General features: G+C 40.5%; 1 protein-coding gene across 1 annotated transcript; it reads right to left on the bottom strand.

The window, feature by feature from the left end:
* Nucleotides 1-510: 510 nt before the first annotated feature.
* Nucleotides 511-19,919, bottom strand: LOC132985400 (endothelial PAS domain-containing protein 1-like). Its single transcript, XM_061052748.1, is given in 6 exon segments — nt 511-579; nt 17,436-17,599; nt 17,602-17,611; nt 17,804-17,906; nt 19,025-19,116; nt 19,743-19,919. Coding segments are annotated over 6 exon segments (615 nt in total).
* Nucleotides 19,920-23,008: the final 3,089 nt, after the last annotated feature.

The following is a 23,008-nucleotide window of genomic DNA, read 5'->3' as shown; positions in this document are numbered from 1 at the left end:
CCTCTCTTTCTTTTAACTTATTGATATAAGGCTGACATTTTGATAATTATCTGCATATATAAGCTGATTTATTTAACTGTTTGTGGATTTTAATTATGCATGATGCATAAGATGCTTTGTTAAGTTTTCGAGGGAAACATGCATTTTAAGCATGTCAAGTCATTCAAGATGTCTCATTAGCATTTGATGCTAGTCTTGCCGGTCAGAGCTGTCTGGCTGTAGCATGTAAATGTATGTTTGAGTGTGTGTGTGTGTTGAATACATGCTAACATCTGCTGTGAGCAAGCATGTAAAACTTACATCACAGTAAACATCAGGAGGAATATGTGAATGTGTGACTTTGTCCATCAGTGTGCATGTGTGTGTAAATGCTGTGTGTGTGTGTGTGTGTGTGTGTGTGTGTGTGTGTGTGTGTGTGTAAGATTCATTAACGCTGGGCTCGCTGTCTCAATGCTGCTTAGCAGACAGCTCATCTGTATCCCAAGGTGTGAGCTGGTTAATGGGAGTCTGTCAGAACCTCACCCGTAGAGCCAGCAGCAGTCCTGGACTCTGTTTGTCTCCAGGAGACACACCTGAGACCTGCAGGGCGTAGAAACAACCTCACTGATTACAGAATTAACAAAATTCAAAAGAAATGTCTTTACACAAAAAAATCGTTTTACACAACCTTATGTCTGTTTCCTTCCTTGCCTTATCATGACATACAGCACAGTTTGTAAGCTAACAACGCTTAAGTCCTTTGTTTAAATACAATGTCATAGCAAGAATAAAAATCACAAAGAGTTTTTTCCGGACCTGAAGTGAAACTTAATGATGCAGCCTCTCATAAAGTATATTTAGCATTGAGTGAGTGCTGATGATAGCCGTCATATATCAAGAACGAGGGACAGAAAAGTCTCTCAAAGGCATGATGAAGGTATATCTCCATTTTGCAATGAACTAAACTTTGTGTGATCAGTCAAGTGAGCTTATAAAATTTTGAATACAACAACAACAAGTAGGGTAAATTGAAGGAAATACTTTTACAGGGTTGAGATAATCTTTAAAATGGGCAGCCAGGGACAGGACTTTAATGTTTTCATTAAAAAGCTAGATGACGATGTGTGTATGACGGTAAAACCAATGTGACTTCCTCAGACCCAACTAGGCCAGCATCTCCCCAGATGTTTTATAATTTGCTCTGGTAACGGAGTGTGACATGTTGTCAGGAGAGCCCAGAATGATGAAAATCTAAGATCAATCCCCCACTGGACCTTTGAGCAATATTCTCCTCTCCCTTTCTGCAGCTTGGACACTTTAGTCTCCCAAGCAGGCTGCGAGAGGGCAGAGCAGGACCTGGCTCCTGGCTCGCCTCAGCCTGCCTCCTGAGTTCATAGAAATTACGAGAAAATCACCAGACCCACCAGAACCCCCCCCCCCCCCCCCCCCCCGAGTCCTCCTGTCTGATCCCTCCATCCCTCAGTTCTATTATCCTTTCCTGACCTGCAATTCACTTCAGTAAGCTCCCATCATGCATAGCAACAGCTGTGTCAACAAAACCCAGACGAAGGACAGGTGACTGCAAATCGACAATAATACAATCTAAACAATTCAGTTCAAAGTGAGCAGCTTGATGGGATCGATCCTATTTCAGGGAAAATTCAGATTTCCTGCTTTCAGTTGGAGTAATCACAACTTTACACAGACTTTAACAATAAGATAAATGGCAGGAAATGTGAGCTTGGTTTCCTTTATTGATTCATCTGCTAAAATGTTTTTGGAGTCTAATTCATTAACAATTAAGTCCATGCAAAGACAGAAGGTTGTAAAGAATACTCATTTTCTGAGCCCAAAGTGACACCTTTAAACTGCTTCTTTTATCAAACTGACAGATCAAAACCCCAAATCTTGGTAGCACAGCATAATTCAGCATGGTAATATGATAATAGTGGGTTAATAATGATAACAAAAAGTTAATGAATATGTAATAACATGTCAATATCAAAGCATTAGCTAGGTAATGGCTTGATAATAACAATGCGTATATCTGGGTAATATTTCACTTAGCTAACAGGGCAACAATGACCAGCAATTCAAGGGTAATAATTGAATAATGATCATATTTGGCTAATGATTTAAATTCATAGATATGTTGTTTAATCCTCGCAGCTCTACATGATTTGAATGCAGCACAAAACCTGCTCTGCAATAAACAACTTCACACTCACAGACATGATCATGAGTGTCACCTACTTGATGAATCTATACTGAAAGTTTTCTGACAGTTTGTGAGTGCTGGGGGGCAAAAGAAAAGAAAAGTGAAGAGAAACATCCCAAGACAAACTATCAAACAGAGTGATGGAGTGAGAGAGTGAAGCTGGGTGGAGGTGGAGACAGGCTGTCAGCTCTTTTAGTCCAGGTCCACCTGTCGACTTCAGACAAGAGAAAATTGAGATGCAGAAGAAGCCCTCAGAGCTCAATCCCACCTGAGATCCCCGGAGACTCTGGGAGGGAAAATTTAGACTCTTTTCAAGGTGAGGAGTTGTTTTCTATATCCAGCTATTTGTTTTAATGAGTATTTTTCCTCCACTGCTCTCTGAGCTTTACTGTTTCTCTCCATGCCATGCTTCACCTTCTCCTCCTTTATACAGAAAACTCCTCATCAACTCACAGCATCAGCTCTATTGCTTAGTCATGCACCCTCATGATGTTCACTCATTAGTACTCCTACCCATTTAACCAAAACACAGACAAACAAAAGAACATTTTTTCTGAGGGCAATCCATCTGTAATAGTTTTAATGTAACCAGGGATGCCGGGGAATATGAAAATGATTTGAAAATCATCAAGGTTAGACAGAAAATACACAAACACAGAAACATGCACACTGTAACAGAATTGTTTTTGTAGCCAGGCGAACGGAGACAAGATGTTTCTGAAGATGGCAGACCTGCTGGAGATAAGCAGGAAGGTGTTGTAGTTTCTGATACAGTGGCGGACATTCTCACTTTAGTTAATTTGCTCTCCACATTTCCAGTCTCCTCCTCCCCGGCCACTCATTATAACCAGGCAGCAGATGGTTTCTCTGACTTAACAAAAACCCGGTTGGAGTGTGATGGTCACTTTACATAGAAACCTCTGCCATCAGTGTGTGAATGGGTAGGTGTAACCTACGGTATAAAAGTGCTTTTGAGTGGTCAGAAGACTAGAAAAGCGCTATACAAGCTCAAGTCCATTTACCATTTACAAGGCAGATAACCTACTGTACATTATGGGGCTGGGATCTTGGGACCCTCAGACAGTCTTGCACTAAAATCAAACACGATCCTGTAGTGGACGTCACTTCTGACAAAATTCAAGAAAATAAGTAGACAGAAAGTCTGAAATTTCAGATGGAGTAATTTTTTATTCTGACAGGGATAAGAAAATATCCGACATTATATGTCATATTTTGTTTTTCAGGAGTTTTCTGCAGCACCATTTACTACACCTGTCTCAATCTTGCAGAGATGCAGCTGTTTGTGTGTCTGCCATAACCATCAGTATGGAGCAAGTATGTGGAAAATGTCAGCCATAACTGGTGGTATTTACAGTTTCACTCAAAATCTTAAATAAAAAAAAAAAAGGGGATCCTTCCAGACCCAAACAGTTAACCCCAGACCCCCAGCAGCACAAAGCCATAATGAAAACAAACAACACGAGCTCCTGGTGTTACAGATACAGACTTTAATTTCAAGCCCCGGGCAAAACCTCTGAAGAGGAACAGACTTCACTTCCACTGAAATTCCCGCTAAGACGTTCCGACAGCTCTGCAGGCTCCTGGCTCGACGCACACATGTTTTAGAAAAGAGCAGCGTGATCACAGGGGTGAGGCCGACAAGCATCAGTGGAAATGCAGTGCTGGAAACCCTGCCTAATATCCCATGAGTGCTTAAAGGTAGCAGCTTGACCTTGAAAACCACCTCAGTCCCTCCTTTTTTGGCATCTTTTCTCTTGATAGAAACTATAACAGCTGGATGCTACGGCACCTGTGAACATGTTTGTATGTGGGACTAAGCAGCAGTGGTAAGACTTCTTAGAGAAGCCAACTTGTACTTGAACATGTGAGCTGTGGAGACTTCTTTATGTCATGGTAACACCTCCCACAGGAGCATGTCAGCGGTCGTGTTGGCCTCCATTGGCTCTGGCCAACAGGCCAGGACTCTGCCTGATATGTGGTGAGTGTTAGGGGAACAAAATATCCTCGGCCTGTCACAGCAGCAGCCTCAGAGACAACTTTATAGTTCTTGTCTGTCATTAAAATTGAGGAAAATGACAAAATGAGTAGCAACAAATGAGCACTAACCTGGCCAACCACCATCAAGCGCCAAAGAATATATTAAATGTATTTTGATGTTCTACAATATGAAAGGAAACAGTCTCCTTTGCAGAGAGACAGTGCCAGGATTTTATTTTACAATATTCAATCTTTAAGTCAAATACTGGGATGTTTTGGCGGAGGAAAAAAACAGACAACCATTTGCTTGATCCAAAACCTCACACCTCCACATATTACATGCATTCGTCCCCCAGCTCCCCTGTAACTGCTTATGGGATGTGATGTGAGGGCAGTAGTTCTTGCTCCTGAGAGGTAATTACTCCTCGTGTATTGAGATTTGTAATTACATTTGGTAGCCCACATGTGCAATAAGAACAATTAAATGTCAACAGATTATCTTTGGAAATCATCTCAGGAGCTACGGTAGCATAGTGGTTAGTGTGCAAGCCCCATGTACAGAGGCTGAAGTCCTTCAGGCCGGGCGGCCCGGGTTCAAATCTGACCTGTGGCTACTTACCCGCATGTCATTCCCCACTCTCTAGTCCCTGATTTCTGACTCAACTGTCCTGTCTCTAAAATAAAGGTATAAAAAGCCCAATAATAAGTCTTATTAAGGCACTTAGTCTCATGAGCTAAGCAGGTTATTTGAAGCTTATTCCCTGTGATGCATGCACACACAGATTACAAAACTGACAGGGCAGACAGGCAGTTCAATGGAGGTGACTCTCTTATGTAGCTTCCTTTTGTTTTTCTCTGGGAACTGAGCGAAACAAAGAAGCAACCTTTGGTCAACTGGGACCGACAGCAGAGAACAGTCAGGTTTTTGGCCGACACTCAAGCTGGTCTGATAAATATATCAGAATAATACAAGATTGCATAATGTAAATTTCAATGGACAATGTAAGCATGCGGTGCAGAGTTTTGTTCAATGTCCTGTCCCCATCTGGATTACACCTGCTAAAATGAAACGCACTGAAATATTGTACATCACCTCAGCACATCTCTCAACAGACTACAAGCTTGCAAAACAAAGGGCCAGTATTTGTTGTAGGAGAGCTGAGCTGCAACATTATGAGAGCACTCAGTATCAGCTCCACTTAGATGAACTTTGGATATTGAAAAGGATATGTAATACCACAGCAGAGTGCCTATCATCTTTCATTGCAGCTCATTAAAATAGCAGTATTAAGTGAGGTAAATGTGCAATACAGCACGTTAGATCAAAACCTCTCATGACTCCATTAAGGTTTATAATTACCAATGTGCCCACAGGACACTTACTGCTCTTTTTGTAGCTTACTTGACTTAATACACAGCATTAGTCATTTGAGCCTCACAAGAAGACCAATAAGCAAATATATTCAAAATGCCAGTTTATTTTCTACTTGTGACACCACTCGAGCAGGGAAATGGACTTCTGCTTGTAAAATTCAACCTTTGAGGTTTCAGCTCCCCCAGGGTTTGATAGGAGACTGAAAGACTGGTTTATCCCACAAGATGAAGCGGTCAGTGCGGCTCGGAGCTCCTGTGAGCACAGGGGGGAGTCCAAACAGCGCTCTGCTTGGGGTAAGATATACACTGGAGAGACACGCTGGGATCATTAGACACAGAAGAGTCTTAAAGGAAGTGAGGGAAAACCATAAACAAGCCTTCACTTGAATTGTCAGAGGGGTTTTTTTCTGTCTTTTTGGAGCTGCTTTCAAACAGCCTATGAATGAACTCTTTTAGATTTGGTTGTTGGTTTTTCATCCGACATCAGCTGCTAATGCTTGTCTATAAAGATCACTAATGTAGGTCCAAATCTTGTGTCTAAAGCTACTATTGGAAAGATGAATCAGGATCTTCTTGATCAAAAATTCAAAATTTCATTGCACAATTCTGTAAATAAATTTTTTTTTCAAAGCTTTAGTTAAGAACAAAAAAGGACTTTTAAAAACATAAAATTCAACATAATATCTTGTAAAGAATGAAGTTTCTATGAATTACATCATCGAAATTACGAGTTAATTGGCAGTCCAGTAAGTTGTAGGACAGGGCATTTTCGGTAAATATAATATTTGAGTACTATAATATGTGATTAGCTTATGAACAAGTAATCAATTACCCACTAACTACATAAATTATTCTTTATTTTTTTTCAAAGTACATCCAGACATCACAAAGCATTTGCTGGTGTGCTAGTTGTGAAATGTTTCTCAAATAATGATGTCAACAACAAGTAGGCTACTTGAATAATCATACCCTTCCCGGACTTCATTCAAAGGTCCCTCTTTTGTTCCAGGATGGAGCCTCTGTACAGTATCTGAATGAGGTAGTGATAATTAGAAGCATTAAAGTTATACACACTATTTCTTATTTCCCTTACAGAACCCTCCTCACTGGTTCCCTGTGCACTGGTTGACAGCAGCTTGTAATCTGAATTGGTCTGCAGGGTTTAAGTCCCTTGTAGGAACAGGATATAGTCATAGTAGGAAAAAGGAGGCAGTGGTTTATCGAGCTGTCAGGTTTGGGTCCCCATCAAAGAGCATTGATTTCCCGTCACATATTTTACTATATGTTTTATATATCCTTCTTCAATAGAAGCCCTATGCAAAATGAGCCTGCTGTGGAAAGTCCATCCACATATTGATCTGTGCTGACACCAAGCACAGTCCTTTAAATTAACGGATCCATAACAGAGTGTTGGAGTGCAGCTGGTTTCACACTCTGATCTGCATTGGAAACTCTCAGTCGGCATGCTGAGTGAGACACAGCGGAGTCATCACAAGCTCTGCAATGGAGGTGAAAGCGCTAACAGTGCTAATATGTCTGCATGTGGAGAACTAACATCTTTTGCATTTGATCTTCTGAATTAAACAAAAACAAAAGCTTTCTGACAGAGTATTTAGCAATTCAGCTGTTAGTAACACTACAGCTGAGAAGTAATGAACAAAAAAGTAAGTGAAACAGTTAGTCTTAGGCATTTACTAAATACAATACGTTTGTCCTGTACTCTTGCAAGAAAAACATTGAAAGCACAAACATCCATTTTGCTAGACTATAAGGAAACATAAATTATGCTTTTAATTTCCTCATAAATGCTAATGTTTAATACAACTGCTGCGTTTTATTAACATTTATGTCAAACAATGAACAAACACAATAAATAGTTGGCACGAGTGGCATATGCTGCGGCATAAGAGTGGACGTTTGGGGGCGCTGTGGAGCCATTCGCTGACGCCCATGCACCAAACCACTTTCATACGTAAATTTCGAGAAAGATGTACTAAAGATGCCCTTTTTTTTTAAAAGATTTATTTTTGGGCTTTTTGGCCTTCAATGGAGAGACAAGACAGTGGATAGAGTTGTAAATCAGGGAGAGAGAGTGTGGGGAACGACATGCAGGAAAGGAGCCAGAGGCTGGATTTGAACCTGGGCCGCCCGCTTGGAAGACTACAGCCGCAATACGTGGGGCGCGCACAGTAACCACTGCACCACCGGCGCCCCAAAAGATGGTCTTTTAGAGCAGGCAGCTGACTTTAACAAAGTGACTGACAACAGCTGCTAAAAATGTTTTGGCATGTGTTAGTACAATATGTTTCTAAATATGTAGTGAAGTACAAAGTGATATCAACTTCGAATACATGCAAGAACCTTATAATGGTAACAACTGTCCAGTTGTTTATGTACTTACAGTAGTGACTGTGTTACATTAATGCCTATAAGAAATCAAAACCAGAGATACCATCATCAACTTATTTTTGCAGTGAGGTCTTTATTGTGTCATTATACTTTTGTCTGAATCAGTAATGCAGTTTTATGAAGGTTCAGTGTCATGTAGCAGAAAAAAGAGTTTCAGTATGGTTAAATGACAGCCTCTGTTCAGCCTGTGTTATTTCTACTTTGTTCTTTTGAGAGTGTTCATAATGAGAATCTTAACTCTTTACTTATCATTGAAAGGACGAGCTATACGATGTTTGCAGTCTTACTGGGAAAGAAATTCACATGTAGCACTGGCGACCTTTATAATCCTTAATCTTTGAGTGTCATAATGTGTCGGTTTGACGGCTTGAAGCAGCATCTGCTATTCAATGACTCTCAGATGGTTTATTCAGCTGCGCTTATTCATTTGTTCACTTTGTCGAAGTAGTCACACTGAGTAGGAACACAAACACACCCACACAGTCTTCCCGCTGCTTTTATTCTCTTAAGAGAGACGATGGTTATAAGTCATTAAATATTCTCTGTTCCAGGGATTCACAAAGTGTCATAACAAATAAAGGTTTACTTTAGGCATTTTACTTATCTATTGCAGACTACCCACATCAAATTGTCAATCAGTAGAGTAATTCTGCAGATTAATCAAATTTAGCCATCATAGTTGGTTTCATTTACTTTTGGATTGTTTTGCCGTTAGACTCGATATATCATTATGCTGAAAAGACAATTTATTTCATTCCAATTTGCAGACTAATTAGAGCAGGGCTGTTATCCTCCTCTTCTTACATTATCAACTGTTATTTCCCAGAAGTATCTCTTCTGATTGCAGCTTCAGTATACATGGCAGGTTTATAATTAGAGCAGAGATACAGAGGAATACAAACTGTGTGGCCTTTGTTGTTTGATTATACATTTTAGTTCCTTGATGGCTGCAGAGAATTTTGAATCATGTGTCAGGAATGTACTTTGTTTTCCAGTTGAGTATTAAGTGCCAGCAGTCATATTAGAAGTTTCATGTTCAATTTAACAGCATATACAGTGCTGAGATGAAAGGAAGCACGAGTGTGGCTGTGTTTGTGGCAGAAAAGCTTGGCAGTGAGATGATGTGTGGAGCTCCAAGTGATAAAAACTGAGTTCACAGTGATTTGTTAGTCGGAGTGAACGCCAAAGCACAAATACTGCCTGATTGAGTCACCCCCAAAGTCCCTGTTAGAATTTTAATTTAAAATAGATCTATTATTTATGAGTGAATTATTGAAATGGCTGGCTGTGGATCCCCCGAGCTCCATGAGCAGAAGTGGTCCACGGCAAATGGACCACAACAGTAGAGGACTGCCAATTACATCACACAAAGAGAAATGGAAGAATAATGAGTAATGCAAAAGTGTTAAGTAGTCCAAGGTTGCAAAATAATCATTAACATTCTGAATATGGTCTTACTTCTTTTAATGGATTCTAATGAGAATTAGACTGATCTTAAACATTGCTTTTTCTTGGGTATGGTTCAAAATCAATTACATCAGTGTGCAATGGCAACATGACTGAGGGGCACATTCCCAAATGCTGATTTGGTTCTCAAAACATCAGAAAGGCTTAAATCAACCCCCATCTGTTCTGCCGGTAAATCATATCCAGGGTTCTCTGGTGCCTTTCCATTTGTATTGAAATGAGATCATTTGAATTTATTTTAGAGCTGCACAAAAAAATAAAAAAAATAAAAATCGCAATTTTATCATTATGGCAATATGAGCCTTTGCAATGAACACAGCACGACAGACTGAATTCATCACAATAAATAAACTTTATTTTATGCAAACAAGCACTGCTTTTTCTCACAGTTTGCCTTCATTTTACTCTGACCCAGGCAATGGAAAACAAGTTCAAACAATTGGAAACCTGTTTGACGTAAGATTTATAATTGGTCCAGCATGAATTTCAAAACCATATTACAATTTTCAGAGAGTAAAGTCATCATCAAATAAATCAGTCTTCATCAAAGTGTTGGGACCACACAGAACACGACGGTGTAAAATGACACCAAGCTTAAACAGATGAAGAGTTCAATTATGTCACTGGATTAGTGGCAGCTTTAAACTAGAGACCAAAAAGTCTCTTTGGGGTCACTGAATTCGTTTCTACTACTTTAAAAAAATGTCAACAAAACAAGTACTGAATGAATTTAACATCTTCACCTTTAACATATGCCACATGAATCTCAAAATCACAGCTGTTCTGTTGTAAATTGAGCTACTTTCAGGAAAAAAATAAAAAAATAAATAAAAATTCTTCCCTGGTGTTTCCCTTGTGTGTTTTCTAGGTTAGTCTTTAGTGTTTCGTGTGTTATTTTTTTATTTTGTTTCCTAGTGTTTCTTTATGTTCTAGTGTCTATTGTAACTTTATTAAGTTTTTTATGTCATTAGTGTTCCCTGATTTATGTGGTAGTTGTCGTGTCCTGCCTCTGTGTGTTTCCCTCCAGTGTTGATTGCTCTCATTGTCTTCACCTGTGTCGTTAGTCTCACCTGTGTCTGATTACCTGTGTCTAGTTAGTCTCAGTGTTCCTTCCCTCTGTTGTCAGTTCATTGTTGTGTATGTTGGTCCTTGTTAGATTTTAGTTTTGCTCATGCTCCTGTGATTCCTTGTGGCTCCCTTTGTTACCTTTTGGTTTTTGTTGAGTAGTAAGTCTTGTTTTTGACTTCTGACTTTTTGTTGAAATAAATATTTTTAGTTGTTCTGGCCTCCTCCCTTGTTTTACACACCGATCCATGACATATTAGCTTTTTCAAAGCGAACATGGACAGCCAGTTCAAACACCAAAAATCGTCCCCATATATCAGATAGTTAATTGAGTAATTAAATACAAAATACTGATTTCGCTTTTGAAACTTTCCATCACTGGTAAGCAGTTATTTGACTACATAATGAAATAACTACCAACGTTTTCCATCCTCCTTTCAGGCCAACAGAGTGAGTGTTGATCATCTGTAGGTACATCTGTGTAAAGTATCACTTTGCCTGCTGACACAAACCCACACTGGTTTTTCAGGAAGACAAAGTGTGAGTTCAAGTGGTGGCAGCGATGACACATTCACAGCAAATCTAACATGACAGCCACTTTAAACTGCCTCAGGATCAACAAAAACCCCTGAACAGAAAAGCATATCGGACAAACCTTACAAGCTTCCATGTGTTGTTGAGTGAAATGTGTCTGACCACGGCCTTGTGTATTTTGGTTATTGATTGTGTTTTCCTTTATGCTGTCGTGAGGTTTGCTGAGAGCATTTCCAGTCCTGAAGGGATCAGGACGAGAAGTCAGCTATGATCCCTCGGTGTCCTGTAACAGCTGTCTGCCGAATCGGAACATGCAATCACTGCTATCCCATATTACATCTCTGCCACTCAGCCCCAACGGATCAGAAAACCAATTTTAAACAAGCCCGCTCATTGGGAGGTGACTGTCATGCAGGGATGGGGATTTATGCTAGATGAGGGGTGTGGAGTGGCTGAATGGGTAAAGGGAGAAGATGGGTCGAAGAAATTGAGGAAAACAGTAAAAGTAGTATGATAGATGGAGACAAGAAGCTGGGGTGAAAAACTGGCAAGAAGGTTTCAAACAATGTCATCAACAGATCTGATGCACAGAGAAAATTGAGCTCCTGATTTCTCGACCCTACACCAGCCAAAAAAAAAAAAAACAGACCGGCAGAAAAACGAGAAAGCCTCAAAGATGAATCTGCACTTGTTAAGCAGTCGGCTGTTTGTGTAATGCTGTCCAATAGACCAGTTTGTGCTCAGTCAAAATGCAAGGAGACAACGATATCTGTGAATTTTAATGGTGAACAGATTGGATGAAAACACGCTCCACACCTTTTCCAATATCAGAGACTATTGTATGTGAATTAATGGAGAATGGACTAATTTTTCACTGAGAATGCCAACTGTTATGAACTAATATCCATTGTCTGCTTTTTAGATCAAAGCATCAGGCGAACAGATTGGAGCAAGACTCATAAGACAGCCATTATGTTCAAGAGTCTGCTTTCAATTAAAGACACTCACACACAATAACGAAAAACAAGGAAAGCAAGCCCCTTCTGGACCATCTTCACTACACCAAGACCCTGAAAGAACCTATTTTGGGATATCCTTGGGTTTCCAGAACAGTAATCTGTCTCTGTGTCTATTTTGTTTCCTCCAGCAAGTTTGAGAGAGGAAGCAGATGCATCAAAAACAGGGGATGAGAGAATAAAAACTTAGCCAGGATTGCATCAGAAAAGACAGGCGTACAGTTGAATGCTTCACTCCTTTGAGGGGGTACAAACTCCCACAGAGGAGAGTAAAGAGAAGAGGAAGAAGGACCCATGAGAAGATATGGATGTGATGGAACAGGTGGAACATCCTGTCACAGAGAGACTGACATCACAGACTCAGATAAAACTTGCCTGAAACTTTTCTTTGACCTCTTGTGTTATCCTCCCACATCTGCCAACTGTTGCAAAGTCATGTGGATTTTTTGTTGAATCAAAAAGCGGCTTTCTGTTTTTTTTTTTCCACCATTAGGGGGTGGCAACATTCTGACTGTGTAATTAGGGTGTGAGATTGCTGAAATGTCTGTCATCAAATACCCAATTTTCCAGATACCTGAAAAAACAAAGCTGGTAACAAAAAAGACAGTTCCCTATTTACAGTGTCTTTCTCTGACAGTTTGATAGTACAATCGTCATGTCTGAGCTCTCCGTCTGCCTGTCCAGTTCTGGATCTCAGAAGACCCTGATGCAATAGCTCCTGGTAAACAGTGTAACAATACTCCATGTATCATCTTCAGGAAAATCACCGCTTTATCCCCACTTTACTCCCTCGAGGTCCAGTGTTTCTTTACGACTCTGTTATGAACGCCTGGCAGCAGATTTGATGGTCAACAAACAGTCTGATGTTTGTGTTTTGGGAAATTAGATCATAAAGAATTCATGCATGGCTGATGGCAAGTAAAACGGAGAAGGAAAATTAGAATGGTTAGTTCAACTAAAATCAGGTGCATGGATTTAACCGCACAAGCTACAACAGATTTTCGACGGAGCATGTTGCAAGCACTCATCAAGCTGGACAGAATAATACGACCCGGACAGGAAGTCAGACACAGAGCATCCGGTCAATTACAAAATTAAAACACAACGGACTAACAAATGTATTTTCCATCACTTTATCAAGACTACGTCAAAACGGGCACCAAAAGAAGAACAAAAACAGAAAGACAAAGCAACATGTTGATTGCACATATTTCTCTATATTCCCGCGTATAGTTACCCCGTTAACTACTAGCGTGTGTACCGCTGTTCATGGCTGCGCTCCGCGGCACTCACGTTCCGTAAGGATGCAGCGGAGCAGGGGGGCGCGACGTCTGACAGAGCAAAACCGTGGCGCTGACAGACCGCGGCACGCACATGTGTAAATTGTGAGTTAGACTTTTAACCAGTTTACCCAGTGAGGAAACATCAAATCAGAAGAAGCATATTTAATAACTGTTAAATTTCCATATTGTCACTTTTTTTTTTTTTTACTCGAGCGCATCTGTCTTCATAACTACTGAAGGCTGTCTTTATCCAAACTGACACTTTTAACTGTAACAAAGCAGAAAACGCTGATGGGTTCAGCTCAGTGTCAGAAAAGATGAATTTAAGTGCCAAATAATCCTCACACACACACACACACACACACACACACACACACACACACACACACACACACACACACACACACACACACACACACACACACACACACACACACACACACACACACACACACACACACACACACACACCACTTAATCACTTACAGAGAACAAGAATGTGCAACAGATCTTTGGGTCCAAGTATTTAATATTGCATAACTGTTCAAACACTGAAAGTCAGATAAAGAGACACTCGACTCTCCTCCAAAAAGCATTCAGGTTTTACACAAAGCCGTATGTATTATAAATGGAAGTTACGGTGGGGAAATCAAGTAGCCTAATTCTAATCAATCCATTTGGTCGACTTCTCAGGGAAAAAGTCCTTTGAGAGCTGGAATGCTGTGATAATTTCACTGCAAAAGCAAATGACACACAATGAGACTGTGAAAGGATGACAACACATACAGTGGTGTAAGGATTTTCTTTAGCTCTCTGCTCCTAAGAGGAAGAGAAAAGGCAGCTTCTGCTGTTTACTATTTAGGGAGACGTTTGAGTGGAATTTCAACACATGTTAAAATGTCAGGAATAAAAAACGACATCTATATCCCTTGACTTAAGTATCAGCTAGACATCAGAAGCTTTGGCTGGTATTCATCAGCAGACTAGATGAAATCATCCATTTATGTTTTTCAGTATAAGGTAGCACAAATCAGACTGGGTGACAGTTTTTCACGCTGTGAGGAAATGTGTTTTTCTTCCAGATTTGTTGAGTGTTCTTGAATTTCTTCAAAATAGAGCAGAGTTTTCTTTCAGACCCCCTGCTGAGTCTGTCTGCTTAAGAAATTGTTATATTTTGCCGATGATAGATTTCCTCCTCCAGCAGCTAAAAAAAGGTCCTCGCCCATCTCTGCTCTCTCTCCTACATTGAGCTCCCCCCGAGTGTGAGCTTTCTTGAACTTTAATCATCTCATTTTCAATACATTTAACAGCATCTCATTGCCAGTTATCCTGATTTTCTAAAGAAGCCTCCCTGGAGCCAACAATCTCCATAACAATTCAGTGATTTCAGATTCTACTTCCAGTCTATGCATTACTGTGCACCCTGACACCAGAGTGATGCTAACAAAGAGAGGTTTTCTGAATAAAGATTTAAAGGCTCTGTAGAAAAATGTATTAAATAAAAGAGCTAAACCAAAGCCAAAGCACCTGGGAGGTAATGCACAGTCATATCCCACTGTTTCTCCGAATGCAATTACTTCATTTGTCTTTTAAAGGTTGGATATTTCAAACCAGAAAAAAACATATTTCATTACAGTTGTTTGTCTTGTAACTGTCCTGAAAATTACACAACTGTTTCTTTCCTGCTGCATTCTCACATCAGCTCACTCAGACTTTATGCAGAAAAAAAAAACTAGGGGACTGGCGGGAGAAACTTGAGAAGAAATCAGAGTGGAATAAAATTCTGTTTGCATTCAAAAAGCTCCTCCTGCAAATATCCGGACTTTTTCAGGAATTTCCTGCGAGTGTGAAAGCCCTAAGTGTGGGCTCTGCAATCCATCAGCCGGCAGGCCTGGCTCAAATCAGTGACCAAAAAGTCGCAGTGTCTGAAACGAGCTCTGTTGGTTGGTACCCTCTGAGCTTGACAAATGAAAATACTTTTTATTTCCAAACATGCAAACATGATCATGCACTTACAACAAAATCACCCTTAGATATAAAAAAGACGACAAGTAACTTTAGCAATGCACCTGTCCTGTGTCCTACATTGCATATAAATTAAATTAAAGTAATAAGTGCAGGGCACTTATTACTTTAATTTAATTTGTGGCACTCTCTGCCACACATATTATAATGCTGTACATGTCAAACTATTGGACTCTGCTCTCACCTATGCCCCCTGATTTATAAAGATAGAGTCTTTAAACAGTTGAGATCAATAAGACCTGTCAGCTTTTAAGTGCAGACATGGACGAACAGATCTGAGATCACAGAGAAAGAAAGCGCTGCATCCGTCCATCAGACTCTTTAGGACCAGCAGCTTTGATCACAGATGACAGAGAGAGCGAGAGAGGATAACAGACGGCGAGGAGGAAGAGAGAAACGTGCTCCTGTGGTAGTGACAGGTTCTGAAGGCCTCAATAGGGTGTTATTAAAGCAAAGCCCAAACAAAAACTATTTCCACTTTTACTAGAATCTATTGCTTGCTTACAATTGGCTGTTGTTTTCTCACAAGGCGACTGAATGATGACAATGGCCCCAGTGGGAGTTGGGGAGACTTTGTTTAGGTTTGTAATTATTCAGCCCCCCAAAAAGGAGGGGCTGACGTGGAGACTGAGCAGATTTACTGTTTCTGTGGTCAGTGCATTCAGCAGGGTATCTAATCACTTACAGACTAAATTAACAGAGCTTTGTTTACCTCTGCTCTTAGAGCGCAGACCCCAACGAGATCAGGGAGGAGACGGGATAAGAAAAAAGGCCCACATGGATCTGCTGAAGTTCAAATTAAAGCAAATGATCTGAGAGCGAGGTTCAGTAACAGATTAAAATGCATCGTATCCATGGAAACAAAGCGAGCGGGAGAGGCTGAAATGTCTGGCAGCCAGCTAGCCAGTGAATCCCTCGAGCGAGGAGATGAACGCATACTGTAGGGCGCCTGACTGTACTGTTCAGACATCTCCATGCTGCTCCAGACATTTGGCTTGAAAAAGTAAAAAAATGCATATGACTGAAGATAGCAGTGTAATTTAGCATCATCTTAAATGTGAATGAAAATGAATCGTTCTAGGGGCAGTATAGTTGTGCTCTTATTACAAAACAGCTCTTAAAGTATTAATGTTTCATCTCTGGCTTATATTTATTTATTTATATTATGAGAAAATATTTTTTGTTGTGTATTATGGTGTTGAAACCATACACTGAATTGAGCAAATAAATCAATCAAATCAAATCAAATCAAATTTCTCACTGACACCTCTGCCAAGTCAAACCTAAACAGTCAGCACCGTAATCAGTCAAAAAGTCTTGTGGTAGTGTGTAAATATGTGTGTGTGTACTAAACATTTGAACTGGCAGTGCTCCATAAATGATGCTGCTGTTCTGTTGAACTCTTCTGAACTTTACTCGGTCTCTTTAAAAACCCAACAGGTGCACTAATCTTTTTTCTGATTCCCTCAATCTTTAGCACCTTTTTGAAAGTTTCAGACTCTTTTTTTTTTATTATTGAGCTTATTTTGCTGTTGTTTCGTATATGTAGCTTACTTGAACTTGTGCTTTTTCTGAGGCTTTGTTTCTCTGCTCTGTTGTGTGAATCTTATTCGACTGTACCTTAATACAGGAGCAATCTGCAACGATTTGTTCTGCATTATTAAACTATCTTATCTACAGTATATGCCACGATAAATCTAGTACTGGTTTTGTTAAAGGAAATAAAATGACTTTCGGACATAATCTCAGGCACTTATTAATTCTGAATGAATTTGAATTTGAATTGCTGACCTGCAAATTTTTCACAGTAACAGATTAAGGACTTTTAACAATAAAAAGCATGATAATAATCAAAGTCTGGGATGTCTTTAAAGACCTCTGTAGGCCTCTGTAATTCAATACAATATTCTACAATTTAGCATTTTCTATTCTTATTTGACCATATTTCAGTTCATCTTACTGTCTTCATGAAAAACCGATAGAAACAGTGATGAATCAAAACACTGCTCTCCTGACAACCGTCTGTAAAGTAAGCCGACCTCGGGCTGTGTCTGTGTGTGAGCCTACCTCCATGTCCATGCTGTGTCTGCTCAGGAAGGTCTTGCTGTCCAGCGGCGTGTCGATGTTGGACGGATGTGGGATTGGTTCGCGCATCAGGACAGCGCAGGTGAGTGGAGGCTCTTTGAAGCCACACAGCACTCATGGAGGGCAGCTGGTGTACATCTTCAGGTGCAATGCAGCACCTAGAGGGGAAGAGAGTGTTTATTGGAAGGATAGGTATGTAGAAAAAAAAATTGGTGTACATTTTCTTTTCTTGTAAAAAAGTGATTATTTAAAAATCCATGTAACGGTTATGTTTCTTCATTTTATTTTAAATATAATATTTTATTTATTATATTTATGTTGGCTCATTCTCAGATCTCTCTCTCTCTCACCTTCCAGCTGGCTGACTTTAGGTTGACGGTGCGTCCTCTGTTGGTCACCGTGCACTTCATCCTCATGAAGAAATCTCGTTCAGCGCTTATCAACCCATTCCCCCTGCACTCCCCACAGCCACACACACACACACGCACGCACTGACCCTTTCCGTGGTGCCAACAACAAAATTTGTCTCATAATCTTTAAGGCTTTACTCAAATTGTAAAGTTAATAATGTGCATTGAACGCTCGGTAACTAAACTTCTGTATTACAAGCTTTACCAGTGGTACCACATGGGATGAAGTTCCTCTAAGTGGACATGTGCAAGAGAAGTTGGATCCCATTACATTTTTTGGACTTTATAAGGCACTATGTTTTATTGATTACACTATTTAATAATAATTATACATTTTATTTAATGCAATGTACATTTGATGAAACTCTCAGAGTGATACAATTTGGAAAAAGCAAAAAAGCAACTTGGATGATTTGATGAGTTAAATTTGCATAATAAGTTATTTTGTGCATAGAGACCCGCAAAAAGTTGCAAATAGCACAAGCAGTCAGTCTGGGGTCGACCACTTATGGTTAGAATTTTAAAAAGGTTCAGTACTCAGGAAAAAAATAAAATAAAGTTTTGTTACTGTGCCAAAGAATGTAGCCTTTGGGAAGTTGGTAAGGCCCTCTGTCCAACTCGCTTTTTGGTTTCTGAGCATGTGCGTCTTGTTTCAGTTGATTTCAATGAGGAGAGAGCAGTGTAATACATCGATATTTATATTGGTGAATTGAAGTTAACTATTCTACATTTTGCTGCTTAAAACAGAGCTTTACTGCAACATTGTTCATTTCCTGTGCCTTTTCCATCACTTTGTCTTCAAACTGCACAATGACATCATTATACTTCTGTGACCTTTATATACTTCAGAGCAACTTTCACACCTTACATCATGTGACGGGCAGATTTCCATGTGAAGCACTCAGCCGGCCTGTTTATGGTTTTATAAGACCAGCCGGTTACCTTTTATTGACCTCATGACCTTTGCTCCTGTTGCATTTCCAGAAGGAGTACAACAGGTATACAGACTTTTTTAAATAAAGAGTAGCAGGGACTGACATATGATATTAATATTTGTTTATGTATTTTGTGGGGGGTGGTTATCTAATAAATAATATTGACAATAATAAATAGAAGAATTAGATGGTATGTGAAATGAGGATAAGAGGCGTGTGTTTATACTGACCAGCTGTTTTCAGGCTGAGGTTTTCTCTGATCTCCTCGTGGTCACATGGATGAGTGAAGTCAAAGATGCTGTGACCGGTGAGGTTCACCTGAATAATAAGAACAACATTATAACAATAAAATAAACACAGGTAACATTTTTACATGAAAAATAACTTTCCTACGAAAGTCTTTTGAAAGCTTTTGAAAGCTTTACAGCAGCAGTTGGTCTCCACAATGAGTATCAGGGTGAGACTTGTTTGCCAGTTTGCTTTGGTTAAACACAAGAAAAAAGCTGGATTTCTTTTCTGGGTTGTTGTGGCCCCTACCGAAAATTGATTCAACACAAAACAAGCAGAAACTCATCCCATCGCTCACTGCAAAGAGTCATCAAACAAAGACAATTCATCTTCTCCTCTGTGATATGCCTTTGTAAGTTAATGCCAGTCAATAAAAACTGCTGAGTACGTTTTGAATTGAGCCTCATTCTTGACCTGAACAAGATCATAAACATCATTTGAAATCCTGCCGATTTTTCCTACCTGGTTTCAGCTATGTCTGATGTAGTCCCACACTGTTTTACTCCACTGAATACATCTTTTTTCTTAATATTTATTTTGAAGTTGCAGAACTGTGTTTGTCTGAATGCATGTTCATTTATTAAAAGTTCCTTTTTTACAACAATCAATGCCAGCCTTTATTCTAATCCTTGCTGTGTGCTTCTATGGTTGCTTACCTGTGTGAGCAATAGGAATTTGCTGATGTTCTAAGAGAGGAACATAATGTCGCCTCGGGACGTTATCACAGTGACAAAGCCCTCCAAAGACTTCAGATACAGACTGTCCATCTGAATGTCCTCCTCACTGTCACCACTGCTACTGCTGTTACTGCTGCTGCGACACTCACAGCTCATTTTTCTCACTCCAAAGTCAAATTAAACTTGTTGTTATTATAAATGCATGTGTGTGTTTCTGATACATGCATGCATTAGGCTTGTATTTTCCTTCTTGAAGCTCTGGCTCAGCATCAAAACAAACCAGGGGCAGCCTCTTCTTGCATCTCAGACCCCTCCCAATACTGGGGCCCCCTGACAAATTACACCAGAGTCTACACAAGCAGCTATAATAGCTGGTCGCTTTTAGAGCATGATTTACACATGACGCAATGATGTTCAAACATGTACAGAGCTGCATCCAAACATTTTTACACAGAGACTCCAGTGTGTCCACCATGTCTCGCTGCAAAGCTTATTAATACCATAAAAAAGCTTGTGAGCGCCCACTGCCAGAGGGTCAGTGTGTGTGCGTGTGTTTTGACAATAGCTGCATGCTGAATAAAGCCCAGTAGTCGGTCGGGACAGGAGTGCTTGCAACTCCTCCGATGGGCTTCCGAGGTAAGAGAGTCCAGGTCTCAATGCTCTAATCAAGGCCTGGGGCTTGGGTTTGGAGCTGGGCCCAGATAGCGTTAACCCCAAGGGGAACCAGAAGCCTTCTCATGGGCCACATGGAGCTGGGGGAGACTCCTGGGGCCCGGTCCAAAGTCCAGCAGCACCTTTGGCCTACATAGCTGTGATTAGAAATCATTTGGACCGAGTTGCACTTTTCTTCTTTCTCTGTTGTTCTTTGGTTGCGTAACTGGCCCTGTTTGAAAATAATAGGCTGCAGAAAACAGCACCTGAAAGAGACAGCTGCTGCTCTGATAATCATTTCCTCTCTGACATTTGTTCTGCTGCACTGGATAAAAGAAAATGGCAGGAGCACAAAGTCATTTATGACTCTCAAAGTTTATTACTTTAGTTTAGTTCAATGTTTCATGGGGATTTTCCCCCTCTTTTTTTCCCTTCTTAATCTATTAAAAAGGCTACCCTGGACAACTTGAGGAGACAAACTTTAAGTTGTCTGATTTGTTGTTGTCTTTTGTTTGTTTGTTATTGACATCACTTTTCCTAGTAATGTCTGACATGGTGCATGTTATGCTCACAGAGAACTATGGCCTGAGACAGTGCATGCGCAGGTGAGTAGTGAGCGTTACTTGGATAATGACAACAATGAATACTCGAGTACTGGACTATTGGTACCCATCCCTAGCGGTTATCGTGAAAGTTATTTCATTTTTTTTAATTACTGCTGGTCACAACACTTTCTGTGAGTAGGACAATAGAACAAGCTGGGCACCAGGTGCTTTCTTTGGCTCACTAGAGAGCATAAGGTTGACATCACGTTTTGTCCAATAGGAGGGAATTCGAGAGGGCCCTGAATCACATTTATTTTACTAGAGGTGCACTCTTGGGGAACCTGAATCCATCTTTTCCACTGGAGAGATACAACTGAAGGCACTATATTGTGTTTTCATAACTGAAAGGACACATTGGATCAACGTGAAGGGGAAATGCATTCTGAGTGCCCTGCATTGTGTTTTCGTCACTGGAAGAGCTTTCAAGCTTAGCCTGAATCATATTTACTCAACTGAAGGGGCAGCTTTGAGGAAAATGAGTTAGGTTACCGCTTGATATTATAGTATTAGAGAATATTGCCTTATATGGAGTTGAATGGAACACTGTGCAGTTTGAATGTAAACAGTGTAGATTAGAATGTTCGTTCGATGTCATGTTGTGACATCAGAGAGCTTTCAAGTCTGGAAGGATCATTGACCACAAACCTGCAGAAGAGGAGACATCTCAAACCCTGATATCAAACCAGCACAAGTACTGAAAGAAGACAACTACAAAAATGAGTTACGTCATTAATAAAACGGAGCTTGAATGGTTTGGAAAACTGACTGTTGAGGAGAAAAAGAAGGAGGCCAGGAGGAGAATGAATGAAGAACTAAGAGCCATGGAGATGGAGCGCAGAGAAAGAGTTGCTCTAGAGGCCGTGGAGAAGCTCAAGATGGAGCGTGAGGAGAGAGAAAAATTGTCTGAACGTCTGAGAAGACAGAAAGAAAAAGATGAGGAGGTGAGGAAGATGCAAGAGGTCAAACAGAGAGATGAGGAGGAGAAGAAGGCCAATGAACTTAAGGCCCTGCAGAAAGCTGAGACGCAGTGGAGTATGCTCTTACAGGTGGACAAAGAAGAGCAGGGAAAAAGTCCCAAGCACAGAATGAAAGCTCTGAAAGAGGAGCAGCAGAGGAGGCGAGAGGGGGCTGGGCTCTGTTCCTTGCCGAGAGTAGGAGACAAAGCAAGGCCTGATCTCCAGACCTCTGAGCTCAAGGCAAAACAGCATCAGGGTAGAAAGAAACCCCTGATCAATAACTGGGTTGGAGAGCTGAACACAGACAGTCAGCCTGATCCCCCGGCCTCTGCACAACAGCATCTGGGTAGAAATGAATGCCTGGTCGAAAAGTTTGTTGGAGAGCAGAACACAGACAGTCAGCCTGATCCCCCGGCCTCTGCACAACAGCATCAGGGTAGAAATAAAAGGCTGGTCAGTAAGCGGGTTGGAAAGCAGAACACAGACAGTAAGCCTGTCAAAGAAAAGCCTCACCCAAAGAACTCCACCTATCTCCTCTTTGCTGCGAAGGCTGCACCAAAGTATCTTACTTCAGACAAACCAGAACCTCCTAAAAGCAGCTCCTCACATGGGTGGATGAAGAAACTGAAAATCAGTTACTGGGTGGACCATTTCCATCATTACCAAGAGAGGCAGGAAGAGAAGAGGACGCTCAAGACTGCGGAGCAGCGCTATTATTTTAATGCCGACAAAGAGAGACGAGCTGGACAGTCATCCTGTAACAATGATTGGTACAGTGGAGGATCTGCTGAAAACTAAAACAGCATCCTCACATCCATGTCTTAGAAAGAGATAATCACCCTATCTCTTTCTAAGACACACAGGCTCATACACACACACACAGACAATAATTGGAAAAAATTTAACGCATGTAGCCTGGTCCAGTTCATAAGAAACATTTATACATCAAGAAAACCGACATACTTCTACTCCCAGCTTACATACACAATTGTTAGACATAATTATGACATAAGTCAAGCTTTATTTGGGGCGC

This window comes from Labrus mixtus, chromosome 12, assembly GCF_963584025.1.
Source record: "Labrus mixtus chromosome 12, fLabMix1.1, whole genome shotgun sequence".
Lineage (NCBI taxonomy): Eukaryota > Metazoa > Chordata > Actinopteri > Labriformes > Labridae > Labrus > Labrus mixtus.
This window is presented reverse-complemented; position numbering and strand designations above follow the sequence as displayed.